Source organism: Populus nigra, chromosome 5, assembly GCF_951802175.1.
Source record: "Populus nigra chromosome 5, ddPopNigr1.1, whole genome shotgun sequence".
Lineage (NCBI taxonomy): Eukaryota > Viridiplantae > Streptophyta > Magnoliopsida > Malpighiales > Salicaceae > Populus > Populus nigra.
The window spans coordinates 4,875,772-4,895,056 of NC_084856.1; the positions used below are offsets into that span (position 1 = coordinate 4,875,772).

The window sequence follows — 19,285 nt, forward strand, 5'->3', positions numbered from 1 at the left end:
TGATTATTTGATACTTAGAAAATATAAGTTTTGATTAAATTAATTCTTCATGTGTGTTAATTATCATAAATAAAATTCTCCTATCTTGATCTTATTATTGTCAAGTAATTAAATATTGTATGCTTAATAAGTGTTATTACGTGATTAGGGTTAATTGATTCACAAATACTAAGTTAACTAAAAGTAAAGAAATAAACACCTAAGCTATCCTTGTATATAATATATCAAAAATATTACCACTTCTCTAGCTAGATCTGTATTTTCTTCCTCTATGTTTTCTCTATGAAATAACATATTTACTTCAAAGTCTTTTATTCAAGACATGTTTTGAGAAATTACAAAAAACCTCGGAATCTTTGTCAATATGAATCTCATATGTGTGATTACAATCCCTGCAAACCTAATATGTTCCTTCTTATCTCCAAATGTCCTTTTCAATGCATTGTGTTCCATCTTCGCCTTCACTTCCTTCAATCTACTGACCTCCACCACCCTACCAAACTCACCTCCACCACTTTCCAAATATTCAATCTTGAATTATCATTAAGAAGCATTGAATCCATCTTATATATTGAACTGTCGTACTCAACACTTTAAATAATTTAAAAACATGCTAATAATTAACAACTTAGAAATTGTACAGAAAAGCTATGGAAGGATAAGATTAGCCTTCTAAAAGAGTTGAAACCAAGCTGAAGGATTGGTAACTGCTCCCTGCCTAGGATTCCGACGCATGGAGGATGGATCGGAAGCCTCGTGACCTATTTCTTCCGTCAATGAAGGTTGGGAGAACCAGAACTAGCCAATGAAATAAATCAAAGTGCTTTTCTGCTCGGTTACTTTCTTCTTCATCGGATATGCCGTGAAGATTGTCGTGGGAATGGGTTGCAGCCTTGCAGGGTGGTTCACCGACTAAGAAGATTGGAGTGCTTTTCCATTTGGTTTTTGCTCTCATTTGTCGGATATGCCATGAAGATCACTGTGGGAGTGGGCTGTTGAGTGGTTCGTGTGCTACTATTGTTGGTTCTATTTTCGGTGAGAGGAGGGGTAAGGTCGTGGTTGTTAGGGCTGTGGTTTAGTTAGTTCTTGGTGGCGGTGATGCTGGCTGTTAGTAGAAAGGAGATGAAGAAGAAGAAAAAGAAGGCAAGGGAAGAGAAGAATAAAAATGCTTTGAAGGTATGCTATAATTACTGGATTGCTATTTTTTATTTAGTTATTTTAATGTAAGGGTTTTTTAGTTATTAAATAAAATATAATTACAATCTTATAGATAATTGAACCGTTTTAATTGATTTTTTTGGCACTATATAAAGTGTTAAGAACATATAAAATTCATAATATTTTCAGTAATTTTCAAAACGATAAAGGAAAAGTTTAAAATGGAGTAAATTATATGATACTCAGGTAATTTTTCCATATTAATAATGGACACCTTGAGCCATCTATCCTCCTACCTAATATATCATTAACTATATGTTGTACACGCTTCATCACATGATAAAACATTGCGTGGGACTTAAAATGCATGAATATTGTAGTCATCAAATTAAACTATTTATTATATAGTTTTTTATGTACTTACAATCCTAGCTTTATGTATTTATCTAATATATATAAACTATCCAGTTTTATTTAGATTTAATTAATGGTAAGATATTATCTTCTAATAAAAAAACAACATCAATTCAGTTCATGCCGCAATTCACTCACATATTATCCCTGTATTATACATTTTCAGTTCATGTGCTCTTGTTTCTGTTCAAAGTATTAGATGTGATTCCTGACCTATAGAAAGGTTTGAGTCATGAATAAAAGGTGAATTCAAAAAAAATATTTTAAAAAAATAAAATGATGTAATTTTAATAAATAAAATAAAAATTAACATATTAAGATTCAGATTTTAACTGAGTTAGATCCAGTTTTTTATTAAATCAGCCAAGTTTTTCTCTTTTAATTTTTTTAACTCGGACCAATTAAAATCTAAAATTACTCAGAATTTAATAATTGTAGTTCAGAAGTATAAATTAGGCTAGGCTGAGCAGTGCACTTCAAAATTCTATTTTAAGTTGGGATGGTCCAATTCATATATCAGGATGAGCTGCTCCAGAGGTTTAAAAAAAATCATATCAAAACGGACTACTAATTTATTGGAAAAATAGAAAAAAAAAACTCTTTCTAGAAAATCAAATATGCATAACTGAAAAGACCCACATATAATAGGAAGAGCATCACATATAATTGATGTAAAAATAAATAAATAAATAAATGATACGTATATATACCCTGTACAAATTAAGTATTGTTCTAGTAACTCAAATGTTCAATGCTAGATGCTGTCATTTCCTTAATCACTAATGCTCTTGCTCGATTAATCGTTAGCAGGCAGAGATACACGTGCTCTTCAAGCTCCTCTACCTGCTTCCTGAACCCAGAATCACTCTTCTTAAGCTCCTTTATCACTTGAAAGGAAAATCTATCCTCTTTCCTCTCCAAACAGAACTGTATCATTGCCTTGTCGTGTTCAACTTCATCGTGAAGCCTAGCAACAAGTCTACTCATCGTGTCAAAATCCCTATTCAATATGTAAGTTGCCTTGGCTGCCACATCAAGTTGCTGCCCTACTTTCCTGAGGAATCCACTTCTCAGAAACTTAAAGCTCAAAAGCTTTTTCTTGAAGCGCTTTAGTGGGAAGCTCAAAATGGCTGGACCCATAACTACGACAGTAAGAGTATGTGCTGCTAGAACAATAGCCGAAATTCCAATTAAGCCACAGGCTGCTGTTATGCAAATTCCTGAAGCCTTATGGATATATGCAATGAACTTCATCTTCCTAGCCACCTTTTTTCTTTTGGATTTTAGGTGGTTTAGAACTGAAGAGTACCTGTCGTTAATTAACTTGAAGTCATGCTTGTTAGGAGTGGAAAAAGGATTGCTTTGGACAATGAATGAGTTCAGCTCGGAGACAATCAATTTCAATTTATCAGGCGAGTAATCATCGATACTATTCAGCACTCTTTGAATGAACTGGTAACTAGATTGGATCTGGTTTATATTTTTGAGGAGGTAGCTACAAACATTTGAAGCCTCGGCACTCAAGTCAAAGTAATTGAGCATGAGGCCTTTGAGTTCAGGTACTTTTGAAAGAAAAGCTGATTCGAGAATTGCAGGTATAGAATCCTGCCCCGGTTCCAGGAGAATTTCAGAAAATTTTCTATGGCAGTAAGATGGAAAAGATGGCTCGTTTACAAGTGATTGAGCTTTGGTGAAAAAATCAGCATAGGATTGGGTTCTTAACGCGCTAAGATACTCCTCGTTGACATTCAAGCTTTTACAGGCATCCCTGAATTCCTTCCCATCTGAAAACCGTGATAAAATTGCCAAATTCTATATAAATCACACAATTGAGTGATAAAGGAGGCGTATATAGGTGCTATCAGAATTTCAGCTTGTAAATAGTGCAATTCAAACATTTATTTTTTAATTTTGGAGGTACTGACCTTAGACAGGCACTAATTTTCAGCTCCTGGAAAGCTATAAAACACTATCTTTTGTCTGACAAAGAACACTAAAGTTTGACAAAAGAGCCAAGTTGTTTTGGGGGGGGGACAGTTGACAGAAGCAGCTATAATTTTTCATATACGCGAAATTCGTTTTAAAATGTTATGGTTTACATAGAAAACACCCTAGCTACGATTATTATGAAATGAATGGAGAAGTTTATATATATATAGAATATCATGATGACGATCAGGTAAAAAAAAAAGAATTTCTTCTACAGTTTTTTTTTTTTTTCAAGTGCAAAAATGAATATCGATTCTGGTAGAAGAATTGAGAAATATAATCATTCCCGTTCTATATGTGCTAAAGATTGCTAACTTTTCTTCAGCCATGATTGCAAGGCATATATTCCCTAATTTCATCACCTTTCCTTGTGACAAACGATGAATAATAATTGGCGAGACATGATATGATCAAACTATTCATAATAAATGTCCCTTTCCATTCATGGCCTTCATAGCTAGCTAATTTTGTTTTCCTCTATGAGTTGTTAGTGAATCTTAATATAAAATGAAATATGGAGACATTAATATGGTACGTAGCATACCTTTTCTGTTCTTTGAAGCTCTAGATTTGACCCACATCATATGCTTTTAAATCTTAGTCCCAGAAGGAGGGATACAGCTTTTGATCACTTTGATCAAGAAGGAGAGTACCCGAATTAATAAAAGTTTTCACGTCCCCAGCTTGAGCTTCTTTAGAAAAACTCGTACTCCTACGGATAATGAAGGATTCTAATGAGTTGTTTAACAGATTCCTATAGGTAATTGTGTATACCGATTATGTGTCTTTGCTTTATAAAGCCTCTAAAAGACATTTGAAAGTGTTGTGTTTCACGTTATCTTTTATATATATATATATATATATATATATATATATATATATATATATATATATATATATATATATAACATTCTTATCTAATAGAGAAAGCAGGATTTACTTCTCCAATTTGTTTGCAAGCTTTAAGGCTAAATTTGCTGAAGAGTTCTCCTCTTTCCAGGAACTTTATTGCAGATATAGGCTCTTTTCCTTCTGTTTGCCTGTGCATTTCTTGTCTTTAAATTTTTTATACACGTCTGTAATCTTGTCCTCATATTGTCAACTGGTTTGTCACTTTGCAATCGTTTATATACAAATATCATGGCCTAGCATTATCAGAAAATTATCAAAATATCAAAGGCAATATCAACAGAAAAATACCATTAGTAAATTAGGATGATATTTACTGATTAAAAATCCGTCAGTGATAATATTATGATTTTATTGTTTTATTATTAAAAAAATTTGGTGTTATTGTATAATAATTTTATTGTATTTGTAGGTTGGATAAATAAAAAACACAAAATTATTAGAAAACAAACTATTTTAGACAGAAGAAAATACTGATAAAATGTAAAATATTAATAGATTAATAACTGATTTAGTCCAACAAAGAGTTTCAGAGAATTAAAAAAAAAACCAAGACTTATATAATAGGTGTCACTTCTAAGTAAAATGTTTACATGAGAAAGTATGTTGCTTAGTGGAAGCTATACCATAACATGTTAGTTTATTTATTTTTTTCATAATAAAAATAAAATAATAATTGGTAAAATTTGAATAGTTAATTTTAATAAATAAATTGAAATTCAGGCTTACAATTGATTAACTGAAAACCTCCAGTGGACAAGCTTTCTTATATGGTTTGGCTCTTAGCAGCAACCTAGCCGTAGATTGGTTCCAAAGTGTGTTCATAATAAATAATAATAATAATAATAAAAAACATGCAAATGCCTTTTGGCTACAAGGCGAAGCCGTGTAAGCCTTTGAGTCCAATAATTAGCTCATGGATTATCATCTAGGTCATCATTACCGCCGATCGAGTACTGCTTGCTTTTAATCATTGGACGGATAAGATCAGGCGGGGACCCTCGCCTAATTAACTTGTTAATTAGTAGACGCATCTTTTCCATTGATGCATCTTCAAGAACCTCACAAATTAATAAAGTGGTTCGGAAGGCATTCATGATTTCCATTAATTTATTATCCAAATATTAATTATATAAAGCTCAATTAACGTGCCAAACAAATTAAATTGCAGCTTGTTTCCAATGTATTTTCAGGCATGCATTATATGAACTTTATATTTTGAAAGTTGATTGTATGTAATCAACCGTGATTTAGCTTCATTTTTCCGTTCATGATTAAGATTCGAGATTTTTACTTGAAGAGTTTGATATCCTGAAAGAAATGGAGAAGAGTCATGCTCGTTGTATAGCTCGAGTTCCTATTCAGTCTTTTAATTTAAAGATTGGTAATCAAGGAATAAAGAAAGACATAATTAAAAAAAAAAAAAGTTGTAACAAAAACCCTAATTTGTATTTTATTACTAAAATTATTCTCATATGATAGTTTATATTTTTTTTCTTATAAATTTGACGTGTTAAATATATAATCCTGATTATTATGAGATTGAGATTGAGAAATTTTTATAAAAATAAATTAAAATAAAAAAATTATTTTAAATAAATTTAATAATAAAAAAAACTAAATTGAAAGAAAAAATCAATTAATGTCCAGCATTCTGGGGGGAGACAATTTCATTCATTGTCTGTCTTTGTATTGTATGTATTACTGTTTGTTTGTATTGATAGCAATTGTACGGGAATGATGACGGATGATTTAAACCATAAAATGTTGAACGGCCTATAGAAGAGATTAAGATCACGATTTAATATATTTACTTTTAAAATATTTTTTTTATTTAAAAATATATTAGAATAATATTTTTTCTATTTTTTAAAATTTATTTTTAATATTAGCATATCAAAACAATTTAAAAATATCAAAAAATATTAATTTAAAATAAAAAACAAACATTCTCTGAAAACATAAAAACAAAGGCGCCACGCATATACCTGGAGCATATATACTGAAGTGTTAAAAATAATGACAGGTTTTCTTTCCTTTAACATCTCTTCAAAAAAACTAAACTCGATTAAGCATTCTTTTGAGTTCTATGTTTTCTGGTTGCATCAAAGCGATTTCAACGATCTTTTATCTACCTCTTTCATCTCCGGCTAGGGAAAGCAGCCCAAGAGTATTGGGTTCTTGTTTTCATTTGTTGGTAATTTAAATTAATTATAAATATTAATTAACTAATCAGGTAAAAAAAGTGAATTATTTTAAATAAAAAATAATAAATAGTGTAGCCAACTTTAACACACTGGCCATGTCATTGAGTATAAACTCGAGAACGGATAAAGATAGAAGTTGTTCGGATTTTTCTCTCTCTCTCTCTCCCCCTTTACGTGCTCTGTGAAAACAACGGCGGGTTTTTGCTCTTTGAGCAGCCGTAGCCGGTTGCTTGGTGCTTCGGCATTTCATTTCATGCATGGAAAACAGGAAAAGTGTTTAGGAAGTAGGGGGCAACCAAGCTTAATCTCTGCCCTGTCATGGAATGTGATTAATTCATCTAATCACTGCATTAATAAAATGAAAAGCTAATTAATTTAATCATTTCATAAATAAGTTCAATGTTAAGATGTGTAAGTAATCTCATAATATTTATCAAAACGAAAGATCTATTCATATCATGCTTAGAAGAATATCATTTTCAAACTCGTACAAGCTATACCCAACTCGTTAGGGCAAGATATATATCGTGGATGCGTGGAAATTTCAGTTTCTGATGAGGACGACGAATGGTTATGTATACCTCATCTGACAATATCCGTGTTCACATGAATATGCACAGTTTCCTAATCGATCGCTTGGCTTGTTTTCCCTCATAAAATTCTCCCATCCTTCTCAACTAGCTAGTGATACAAGTTAAATGTGTATTTTTTTTAAATAATAATCGAGTTTACCATTAAAAAAACAATGGTAAACTAGAATTCAAGGTAATTGTGTATTAGGGTGGCATCTAATGTTCAATGTGAAACGATTGCATGAAAGATTTTCTTTTGCATGTTGTCGATTAATTAACATGTCTAACCAAACCACTATCCTCTTTTTTAAAAAAAAAAAACTGAGAGATAAAAGTCATTGGATTATCAATCTTTTACATGTAGTTAAGTAAGGATCTTCATACTGATTGATTGAAAGAAGGAAAATCCTTGCTCTTGTGCGTGAAGAAATGTACTCTCTCTATATGTTTCAAACGAAGGCCAGGAGACTTCATGGATATGGCTTAATTTATTCGGAAAAAAACTATTATAGAGAGATGATGAAGTTTTCGATCATTAAAAAACACAAAACAGAACAAGAAACATGTAAAAACCTTTTCTCAGTATCTTTGGTACAATTTTATAAAGGTAAAAAAAATTGTAAAAAAAATTGTAAGTGCAACCACTGCAATAAAAAAAAATGTTTGAAAGAATGGTAGCAATTATTTTTAAAAAAATATTTTTTTGTTAAAAATTATATCAAAATAATATATTTTTTTATTTTTAAAAAATATTTTTGATATTAATTAATATATCAAAACGATTTAAAAAAATAAAAAAAATATTTTTAAAATATAAAAATAAACGAGCTAAAAAAGACACGCATATAGCATTTGCTACCCATATACCTAGCTTATAGATTATAATATACGAAAACAATGATAATACCAGCCAAAACAGTATAATTACTGAAATTGCCACGGGGACTCTAGAAGTGAAAATAAACGTGAACAGAATCAAAGTAATACAAGAAGTAGCTTAGAGGGCGTCATCCGTAAATTGTCGGTGACGATACAGCTTTTTAATAACTTTATTATTACATAATAACTTAAAACTCGTTAATAAATTAGGCCGGTTATATATGCAAGCCAAAAATACCTTTTAAAAAAAGTTGGGTTTTTATGTAATAGTTACAGGTCTCATGTTTATAGTTGTAACGTCTAAGAATCTTCTTATTCATTTCCCCCTCAAAAATTCATTATGAACTAGATGGGTGGCCCCGACATCCGTGCGCCGACCTAAATTTTCTTAACATGAAAAGTCACAAGTATTTAAAAATAAAAAAAATGCAGGTCATTAGATTAATTGGGTTTGATGATCGGCTAATAAAAATATCAAAAATATAAAAATAATAAATAAACTAGTAAGAAATTGCAAATAAAAAAAATATTCAGACAATACCAATGTTTTTAAATAAGCAAGAAAGATGCATAACTTGAGTAATTAACTTGACTGAATTCAATAAAATCAGTTAATTTAATAATATGAAAAAAAAATATTAACAGTATAAAAAAAAACTTGCAATAATTAACCATAAAAAAATGAGTTGTCAATATAATACTCGGAATGAGAAAAAAAAAAGCTCGTTGGAGACTTATTATCGCTCCGCCATGTACACTTTTTGACTATTAGAAAGAGTTGACCAAGATGGTTTTAAAATCATTGTGAAAGGCTACACAACAACACCGATAGAGATCGCACACACCGTAAAAGCAACAACCCAAAAAGCAAATCAAATAATATATCATGAAGTGAACATCTCATGTTTATATTTAATCAATTAATTAATTTAATTCAAAAATAGAATGTCTATTAAAAAAGCTATATTTAACCCCAAAAAACGATAAATAAAAAGACTCAAGATAACCCGAGTTATTTTCAAAACCAATGAAATATTCTATAAAAAAAAATAATCAAAAGAATAAGGATCAAATTTGATAGTAAAAAAACTGAAAAAGGATAAAATTGTAAAAAAATATCTAAAAACTATCACAAATAAAACAAAAAATAATATAAAGAATGAGATCAAATTTGAAAAATAAAAAAATCAAGGAGGATGAAATTAAAAACAAATCCTAACTCTATAAATCATTTCAAATAAAATAAATAGTAATCAAAAGAACATGAATCAAATTTAAAAAAAAATAAATTTAAAAGTTGCTTTGAAAATCTAGAAGGCTAAACATGACAATCAAAGATGAGAGAGAAAAAAGATCATTGATGCCAAACTAGAAATCCGTTGTCCACACACACTGTTCAGGAATGGAAAGGGTGCCGAGATGATTCGCATGTCGCCCTAGAAGCCACTTGTGCGTCAATTAAAGAAATTTTACTTATAAAAGTAATTTAATCATTTTATTATGCTTAAAGATATAAAAAGATGAATAAGCCAATGAAAATAAATTTCATATTTTGCTTTAAAAGGTCTTTCAGTAATTTTATTATGTAAAAATTAAAAAAATTAATATAAATGTGATCAATTTAATAATAATTAATAGATGTTATTAAAAAAACTATATTATCCTTAACAACTAGCTCAAGAGTTTAGTAATGGAAGGGTGAATTTATTATTATATTGTTCTAACAAATAATAACTTGTGTCTATGTAGAAGGTAATTTCGCTAGGAGATTTGGTTTTTCTCCCTTAATTGGCAACTCCTTGTGGCTTTATCTGATTTTTTACCACATTATTCATGTAAAAAGTGTACACATCGTGTCACCATATGGGTCCCAAATTCAAAAGCTCATGTATTTGAGTGATTTCGTAGGTATAAGTTTTTCTTAGCGAAATTTACTTTTTATTCAAATATTTTTACTTTCATCTTCTTCTTTTTTTAACAACTATTCAAATATGTTTAGGTGTTTTACATGACATTGAACTAGATGAATACATATATGAACCGATTCAAATAAATAAGTTTTTTTTAATAATTATATTACTTAATAAATAATAAATAAAATATAAATATTGTCAAGATTTACTTGAAATCTAACTTAAATCCATTATATATATATATATATATATATATATTATTCGGTTAAAAGATATTCATATAGATATGATGGACAAGTAAACTCTCTATTATATGTATAATAAATTAAGAGAAGAAACTTTTATGAATAGAGGTGAAAATTTTTAATTAGTTAGCGTAAAAAATAGAATGAAATAAAAATTAAATTGATGTAAAAAGTATGGTCGACCCGGTATTTTACAAAATAAAATGTATGGCAATTAAAGAATGTCAATCTTGTAAATAAAGCAAAAAACTCCCTCCCCTTATATGTAGAAGCCGACAGCACTAAATTTTGTTCTTCCTTCTCCATTTTTCTTGAATATCTCTCAAGTTTTCGGGCATGAAATTGGGTTTTCGGTGATTTCTGTAAGAAAAGTCAAATCAAATTAAAGAAAAGTTTAGATAGAGAGAGATGGAGAGTTTAGGTGTATAGAGAGAGAAAGCTTGGAATTGAAAGAATGGAAGAAAAATCTTGAAATTGTTGCAAAAGGCTTATCAAATTGAATTAATTAGCATTGGTAAAGTATTCTTTTGTAATCATATCCACTCATTTTCTTGTTATGATTTAGGACATTGAAAATTTCTAAATTTAAGGATTTTAGGATTTATATGATTTGCTAGGAAAAGTATGAATTTATGTTAATTATTGATTAATTGAGATTTCTATTACATGATTAAGGATTTAATCAGAGAAATTGAAGGCCAATCTTGCAAAAATTAAAGGGTTAGTGGTAGCCATAATTAGGAAATTTGGGTTAAATTGAAAATATAATAAAATTGTGTTGGTTTTGATATTTAAATAATGTTAGGTAAGTTAAGATTATTTATGAATGATGCCATTTTATTACATAAGAATTTACTTCTTGATGTTATATGCATGAATGACAAAAATGCAAAAATCCCACTGGACCGTGCTGACTCTTGTGTTTTAATGGCATTTAGAAATGTTTAGGATGGGGCGCTGAAATAGTTTAATGTGAAATAAACGGGTTGACGTGGAATGTAGGAAATATAAGAATGGCCAGTTCCATTTCACGTATATTTTCAGATTCGTTTTCGGTAGTGTTTGATACTGTGTGGTTAGAAAATCTTTTCAAAAAAATTTATTTTTTTTATTTTAAATTAATATGTTTTTGATGTTTTTAAATTATTTTAATATATTAATGTCAAAAATAATTTTTAAAAAATAAAAAATATATTATTTTAATATATTTTAAAATAAAAAATACTTTTAAAAAAAAACTCAGAACTCCCTTTCCATCTTACTTGTTGGCATACTTTTCTTTGTTCTAAGCTCAGTTTTTCACAAGTTTTTTTTTATTCTACCTTAAAGTTTAGTTTCTGTTGTTGTAAAAATATATTGAGAAACATTTTTGGAGTTCATGAATTTTATTTATAAATATAATTAAAGAAGATAATATCTTTGGAATTTTAAGAAATTTATTAACAGCATTCAATTTACTTAAAAAAACAATAAAATTTTAAAAATAAATAATTGATAATTAAAAACAATAAATCTTCAACTAAATTAAATTCTAAATACTTTAACAAGTAATAATTTTAAACTATTTTTACTTTATTATATACTTGGTATATATGTCATGATTTTTTCTTTATTACAAGCTTTTAATATATTTTTAATATAAATGCGGGTGCGTGTATTGATCCCTGATCTATTTATTTTATTTCATAGACAATAAAACCAAACATAATAATTATAACTTTTATTTTCCCAACACAATCCTAGTTCCACTTTTGTAACTAAACGCTAATTATAGTATGCACAAAATCTTTGATTGATGCATTTTTTTATCACAAACAATTTCTTGTCAATTGGTCGCTTGCACACGCTTGCTTACTTGAATTAAACATAATACACTTATCACGATCACGGGTGAAAATATCAAAAAAATAACCTCGAGAATAGTACATGGTTTAATAATATTTTTATTTTAAAAAAAATATTAGGAAAGCTAGAGTTATATATTTTCTTTCCCATAAAAAATTTGGGGTGTGGAATTCGAAACTCATCACTAACCATTTAAAAAAATAGTATATTTATGTTTGATTAATCTTACTTACAAAAAAACAAAAGTATTACAAGATTTAATCACGAACAGGTATATTATAGGTATTTTTAAATATAAATGTATATAAAAGATACAATATATATTTTTTTTATTAATATGAGTGTCCGAGTCAGCTTGCGCGAATCTCAACTAATCTTACTAGATAATATATATTTTTTAATCATGTGTGTGATTAACCAATTTGTACAACTATTTTTAAAATAAAAATAAAATTCACCATAAATTTGTAAATGAATTTAGATTTAAGAAAGGTTAAGGATAACATTATCCATGTCAAGGAAAACATGATGATATGGTGAAGTATTGCTTGTTGGTTTGAAAATTGTTTTTTTTTTTTATTAATATGAATGTTTGGACCAATTTGTATGTACCTTGATTAATCTCACGAGTTTTGAAATTAACGATTATATAAATTTTTAGTGATTTTAATATTTGTAAGATTTGAACTGATGATATTTGAGGAGTAAATCTAGAGTTTGATCACTCCTCGATATTTTCATAGTTTAAATTTTATTATATTATATTAAGTTAGTGAGTGATTATTTAAAAAAAATAAAATTGGTGTAACCCCGATGAATAATTGCTCCCCGTGAATGCAAGGAGCACCAAGTCAAACCTCCTAAATAATCTCTCATCTCTTTCCATAAAATTAAAAGAAAAAAAAAAGAAAAGAGAAAACATATAACAACAACAATAATAATAAAATTAATTTCTATAATGGTGGGCTCAAGTTGTTAGATCCAGGCCCTTGTGACAAAAAGTGAATCAAAGAACGTCGTAAATACGGGTAGACATCAACCGAAACAGAAAGCCCAAATTGATCCAGCCCAAGAATCCACGGTGTAGAGTAACGGACAGTTATTCTAGCTTCAACCACCAATCACTATCAGACAGTACCACAACCTCCAAATCATCATCAAGATCAAAGGACATCCGCAGTCCTTCACAGCCATCACAGCCGTCCATCAAAGCTGAAAAAGGAATAAAACCCAGTCAAAGAACCCAACAACCCCACCCACGCATATCGGCAACCCCACCCCGGCCGGCAAAATCTCACGCGCTTTATACAAGCCTTCATTCTCTCCAGGGAGTCTCCCTGATCCCAACAGAATAACAAACTCAAAACCCCAAATCTCCCGAAAACCAAACCCAACAAAAGCAAAACCCCAGATTGAAAGTAAATTTTAAATAATGACAATAATAATAAATAAATAAATTGAAGCTGGAAAATCGGAAGGAGAAAAAGAAAAGTCTCCTCCTCCTCCTCCTGAGATGGCTTCGTCGAAGGTGATGGCGTCGTCGAAACCTAGAAATTCGGATCTATCTTCAACAACTTCATCTCGATCGCGACGCGCTATTTCTTCTTCCCTTTCTGCTACTAATACTACAGAAAAACTAGCTCATCAATCTACTGACCAATTATTCCAAAGAGAATCGACAATGACAGACGGCATCTTACGTAACGTATACGCCTCTCCATCAACTGAATCGACTCTCCTAGGCGCACAAATAACCCTAATGGAAACTCCTAACCCTCCCCCCCCTCCACCAATCGAGACAAATGGTACTGATAATCAGGATATGAGCGATGTAATTCCACAAGAGACTAAGACTGCGGATGATATATGGAGAGAAATTGTGGCGGGAAGGAAGGAAATGAAGGACGAGCCAGATGAGATGATGACTTTGGAGGATTTTTTGGCTAAGGCGGGGGCGGTGGATGTGGTTGGAGAGGATGGGGATGATGTGAAGATGCCACAGCCTGAGAGGTTGAGTGGAGGATTGTATGCGTTTGATCCTGTCCCGCCGAGTGCATTTCAGGTGTTGGATAAGGTGGAAGGCTCCATTGTTGGGTTTGGGAATGGAGTCGAGGTGGAGCTTGTAGCTGGTAGTGGTAGTGGTGGTGGTGGTGGTGGTGGTGGAGGAAGAGGGAAGAGAGGGAGGACGGTCGTAATGGAACCCTTGGATAAGGCGGCGCAGCAGAGGCAGAGGAGGATGATTAAGAATCGGGAGTCTGCTGCACGGTCTAGAGAGAGGAAGCAGGTCAGAGGTTTATATGTGTGTGTGTGTGTGTGTGTGGGCACGCACGCTTTGTCATGATGATTGCTGATACTGATTCAACAATTGTGGGTGTTTTAGGCTTATCAAGTGGAATTGGAGTCTTTGGCAGTGAGGTTAGACGAGGAGAATGAGCAGCTGCTTAAAGAGAAGGTAATTCAACTTGTATTATTTTCAGCATAATTTGGAATTATGAATTCAGGATTTGTTTTCTTTTTCTTCCTTGTTAGTATAACCTTATTAAATCACAATTTGGTACTCATTGATACCTTTTCCCTGCTATTTGGGACACTTTGGTATAGTCAATTAGTCTGAGCTTTTAGCTTTGTGGTCATGGAGATTGTAGTTAGCAGTTTGCTGTTCGATTATTGCCTTCAACCCTATGTTGCGTGAGTTACAAATAGCAACACAGAAACTTATGGTGGTGATGTTTTCTATGTTCGCTTTAGCCAAGACATAAACTGAATTTGGATTGTCCAAATCATGGCAGCAACGACAAGAAAAATGACATCAGCAATGCAAGAACCAAAAAGCTATCCAAACCCAGTGGCATAGGGCTGCTGCATTGATCAATGATTCTTACTTTGCTCACTAAACAAATTAGTCTTAAGACTTGTAATGTAGGTATATTAGTTCTTGTGTCCCGATTATCTGTTGTCATGTCTTATGGATCCTACTTTCTTAGAGCGTGTTTGAAATCCATTATTGTTCTTAAAACTTTCCAGAATGGCTTAAGACAATTGAAATGGGTAGAAATAAAAATCCTTAGGCATCATTGTACATGTCAGACCTATTGCCCTTTGATACGCAGGATAGCCCTGCTGCATCTAAACATATGTGAATTCAGACTTGTAGATTTAGATAGTATAAAATAAGTCAAACAATATGCAGCCAATTTCCACATTATGTTTGCACTGGCTTGCTCCTGTCTCTGTCATAAGTTTAATGTAACGGAGACTTTGTAATCTTTTTATGAACTTAATATTCTATTTACATCGCCTATTGGTACTCACTGCGTAGTTTGTAGCTGTTTTGCTTATTCCTTACTGTCTGATTTTCATTTCTTCTATTCAGTCTCAAACACATGAACATCTCATAATGCTTTTTCCCAGGCTCTATTACAAAAAAAATGTTACTTTGTTAGGACCTAGTGCTGTGCTATTGAATGATGCATTCTTTTCTTTAAAGTGGATACACAATGGCACATTGAGAGTTTATCAGCTTTGTTTGCATAAACAGTTAATGGTTAGCATTATTTAAAATTTTAACTGTAACAATCAGTGTTATGCTTTGAAGTTAACACCAATAGATACTTCATCATGGGTCATGTAGTTACACCCAGCAGGTATAAATTGCCATGCTTTTCTGGTCTCTCCTGGGCTTTATATGTCTAATTTGTCTGTATGTATTTATTAGAATTTATTTAATTAGAAAAGATCTCAATGCCTGTTTCATCAGAGGCATATGGTGATCTACTTGTTCTGCATGCCACAAAATTTTTTGGTGTGTTTTCTCTTGTCCAACAAAAGCTGTTCATTATGCAGGAAGAGAGGACCAAGGAAAGGTTTAAGCAGGTACTGATTCTCTTCTGTTACTATTTTATCACACTGAAAACACTAAAACCCTGCTATAACACTGTATGAAGTTTGGAGTATAAGTGAAATGCATTGAACACATAAAAATGGAAATGTGTCAGTAGAGGAAGAAACACTATGAAATGTAACTAATGAAAGACACTGGTTTCACTTGGATTTCTTGTTTAGGATGATAGATGCTTTAATGCATATTGTTTTAAAGGTGTGCTTGACTTTGGTTTTGAATAACCATCCAGAACAGCTTTTCCAAAAATTTGGTTTTAGGTGTGTTTGGGTTCTAATAATAATGTTGAAAGGTTAGCAACCTAATGCTTTGAGTTTTGAAAAACCATGGTTGGGGTTGAAACTATCCCCTTGCCATTTATGGAATGAAGTGGACTTGTGTGACTTTGCTTAGGACTTCAATGACATGGTTGTATGTTTGTGCGTATACTTTTGCAGTATGGATACATCCATATACCCATGAATTGGGTGGTGGGATTATGTATTGTATTTGTGTTGATGAGCTATACTATACTTGAAAACTCAAGGGAATAACTAGATTTGGTTGGCACAGGAACCCTCATTGTCTTTCTGAATCAGGTTCTGTTCTACTGGATAGGTTTTGAGGGGGAATTATTGTATTAATGGACACTGGGTTTGAAACCAAACCTATGTTCAGAGGTTTGGTAGCACTATAGGATTCAAGAACTCTTAAAGATTCTGAAGCTTAGAAGTTTTGAAACTTTTACAATTGAGGAAAGTGGAAAATGAAAGCATCAGAATTTAAAATGAGGAAAAATTGAAAATTGTTGAGAAATGCTTATCAAATTGTTGAGGAGCCAAATTACCTTATGGACAACAAAACTAAAATGTTAGTTGCATTACAAGATGCTTCATTGAAGAAAGAAATGGAGAAAATAGAGTAATTCGTGGATATGAAAAGGAGTGTTTGTAATAGAGGTCTCAATTCTTTAACTATTTGTACACATCCATTTTGGAATTGCTATAAACAATCATTTTTTAACAACATATTTGGAACTAATTCACTATCAAAATTGAATTGAATTATCATGTTCAAATCGACTCCAATTAATAAATAAGTTGAATTAACATGTTTGGAAGAGAAATTTTATCGCCATAGTCAATTCATTTTGTTTCTCATATTACTCTCATTTCCTTCCTCTTATTCCTTCAAAAGTTATCTCAATACATTAGATATTTCCAACAACAAAGAAATCACCTCCTTTAACCATCACAAACCCCTTCTCTCTTTCTACCTCCAGTTCTCCACCAATGAACCCACAAAAGCAAATCCAAACCCTTTGAATAGAAATTAGAGATTTAAATTATTGACAATCAAAATAGTTCCAAACATGAGATCTTATTATAACCTCTAAATTGAATTCAATTCAAAGGGTTGTAAACATGTTGTACTAGCTTTTGAAAGACAATGTTGAAATGGGTTACAGTAGTACAGATTCCACCTATTCTTAATTGTTAACACTAACCCATTGAATAGAATGCAAAATGAAGATGTGTGTTTTATGCTTGAAGGTTTTCAGGTCTTAAAGTACTGTATACCAATTGTGAATATTTTATTTGAGCACTCAGTAGAGACTACTCAATGTAGTAGTAGCCTAGGTAGACTACTATATATAGTAGCATGGAAGGCATTTATTCTTAGATGATTCATAGTTTTGACGACTCTGAGCTTCATTAACTATATATAGAGCCATTGATTCTTTTTCTGATCCCTATAGTGAGCATTCACAGGACGAAGACCATTTGAAATTGTTGTTGACTTTTTATTTCTATTTTTATTTTATTTATTTATTTTGTTATACAGCTTATGGAAAAAGTGATTCCCGTTGTTGAGAAGCGAAGGCCACGACGCGTGCTCCGGAGAGTCAACTCTTTGCAGTGGTAGATTGTTTGTGCTCGAGTTGATAATTCATATGGTTCTCATACATGGAGGAAAAGCAGCATCCTCCCGAAAATTCATTTTCTAGTGGATTAGATTGTGAACCCAATCGCCATTTAGAGCAACCGTGGTTATTTATGTGGGGAGAGAGAGAGAGAGAAAAAAAGAATTGCAACCTGAATCATAAAGTAAATTGCATAAAAGTGAATTAGGGGGCGACGATCCCGTCTGGATAGATGGTAAAAGGTTTTGGTTATTTATGTAGTTAGGAGGTGTTGCTACGCAATGCAGTGCTTTGTTACCCCCAATTGTGGTACAGGGGGGAAGAAGTGCTGGACTGGTATACTGTATTTATGTGCTGGTAAGTAATGAGAGTTGGCAGAATATAGAGCGGTGGTGGTGTCTATTTGTAGCAGAACTTGTTTTGATTTTATTTTGCTGCAAAATACTTGCAGTCATGTTTAAAATCCACGTCTCGGAGCTCTGACCATAATGATGCAGGTCCTCGATACGGCATTCTAGGAAGTTTTGTTTTCTTTCAGGTGTAAATTCTCCGATGGATGGCCTCCGAGGGAGAAAACGTAGAGCTCGTTCATTTTAGAAATCCAAGGTCCAGTTATGGATTTTGGATGTTAAATGGATATAATATTACTAAACGATGCTGGAAGGGAAAGGAGGCATAAATCCAAGGTGTTAGGGCAGTGTTGGATCTTACCAATGATGAATTACTCCAAATTTTAGGGGATATGATGACTTACTTTTAGTTGTTTCTTCTTACATCAGTGAGTTTTGGACGCAAGATCTATGATTTATTTATTTATTTTATTAAAAAGATAGCAGCCCCCAAGACAGTTGAGAATTTATTTAGGAAATATCAAATTTCGTAGGGATGCTGTCTTTGAAGTTCAATTTGTTCGAGGTACGACAAAGTCATTGTTGTAACTTTTAAAATTTAAGATTTTATAATTGAAATCATATTTTGAAGTGGTGTTAGACAAGAACAGGTTCAAAATGTAACTTTTTAAGAAGATTTATCTTATTTTTAACTAAATAGACAATGCAGTTAGTTGTAAACTTTAATTTTAACTCGTGTGGATTATTTTTGAAAACTATTTTTTTATTATCATAAAAAATTGTGATTTTACATTATCTCCACCTAAATTTAGAAAATGCAACTTGCAAAGCCTGTGTGTGTGCATTAAGAAACCTGTTTAATTCTGTACATTTGTAAAATCAGGCCTTGTTAATTTGCAAAGATTGTTAATATAAGTGTGACGTAGATAGTTGCGACATTGAAGCAACCAGAAGGGAATCCACATGGCTAAGTAGTTAGGAAGTTAGTTAAGATTCTCTTAGT

General features: G+C 31.5%; 2 protein-coding genes across 2 annotated transcripts; one reads left to right on the plus strand and one right to left on the minus strand.

Annotated features, from left to right (window-relative positions):
- Positions 1 to 2,304: 2,304 nt before the first annotated feature.
- LOC133694302 (UPF0496 protein At1g20180-like) lies at positions 2,305 to 13,450 on the minus strand. Its single transcript, XM_062115791.1, has 3 exons — positions 13,441 to 13,450; positions 13,270 to 13,343; positions 2,305 to 3,384 (listed from the first exon to the last, which is right to left on the minus strand). The coding sequence occupies exons 1-3, from the start codon at positions 13,448 to 13,450 to the stop codon at positions 2,305 to 2,307; spliced, it is 1,164 nt and encodes a 387-aa protein (XP_061971775.1).
- LOC133693489 (G-box-binding factor 4-like) lies at positions 13,348 to 18,395 on the plus strand. Its single transcript, XM_062114709.1, has 4 exons — positions 13,348 to 14,415; positions 14,512 to 14,583; positions 15,975 to 16,004; positions 17,854 to 18,395. The coding sequence occupies exons 1-4, from the start codon at positions 13,645 to 13,647 to the stop codon at positions 17,932 to 17,934; spliced, it is 954 nt and encodes a 317-aa protein (XP_061970693.1). The 5' UTR covers positions 13,348 to 13,644; the 3' UTR covers positions 17,935 to 18,395.
- Positions 18,396 to 19,285: the final 890 nt, after the last annotated feature.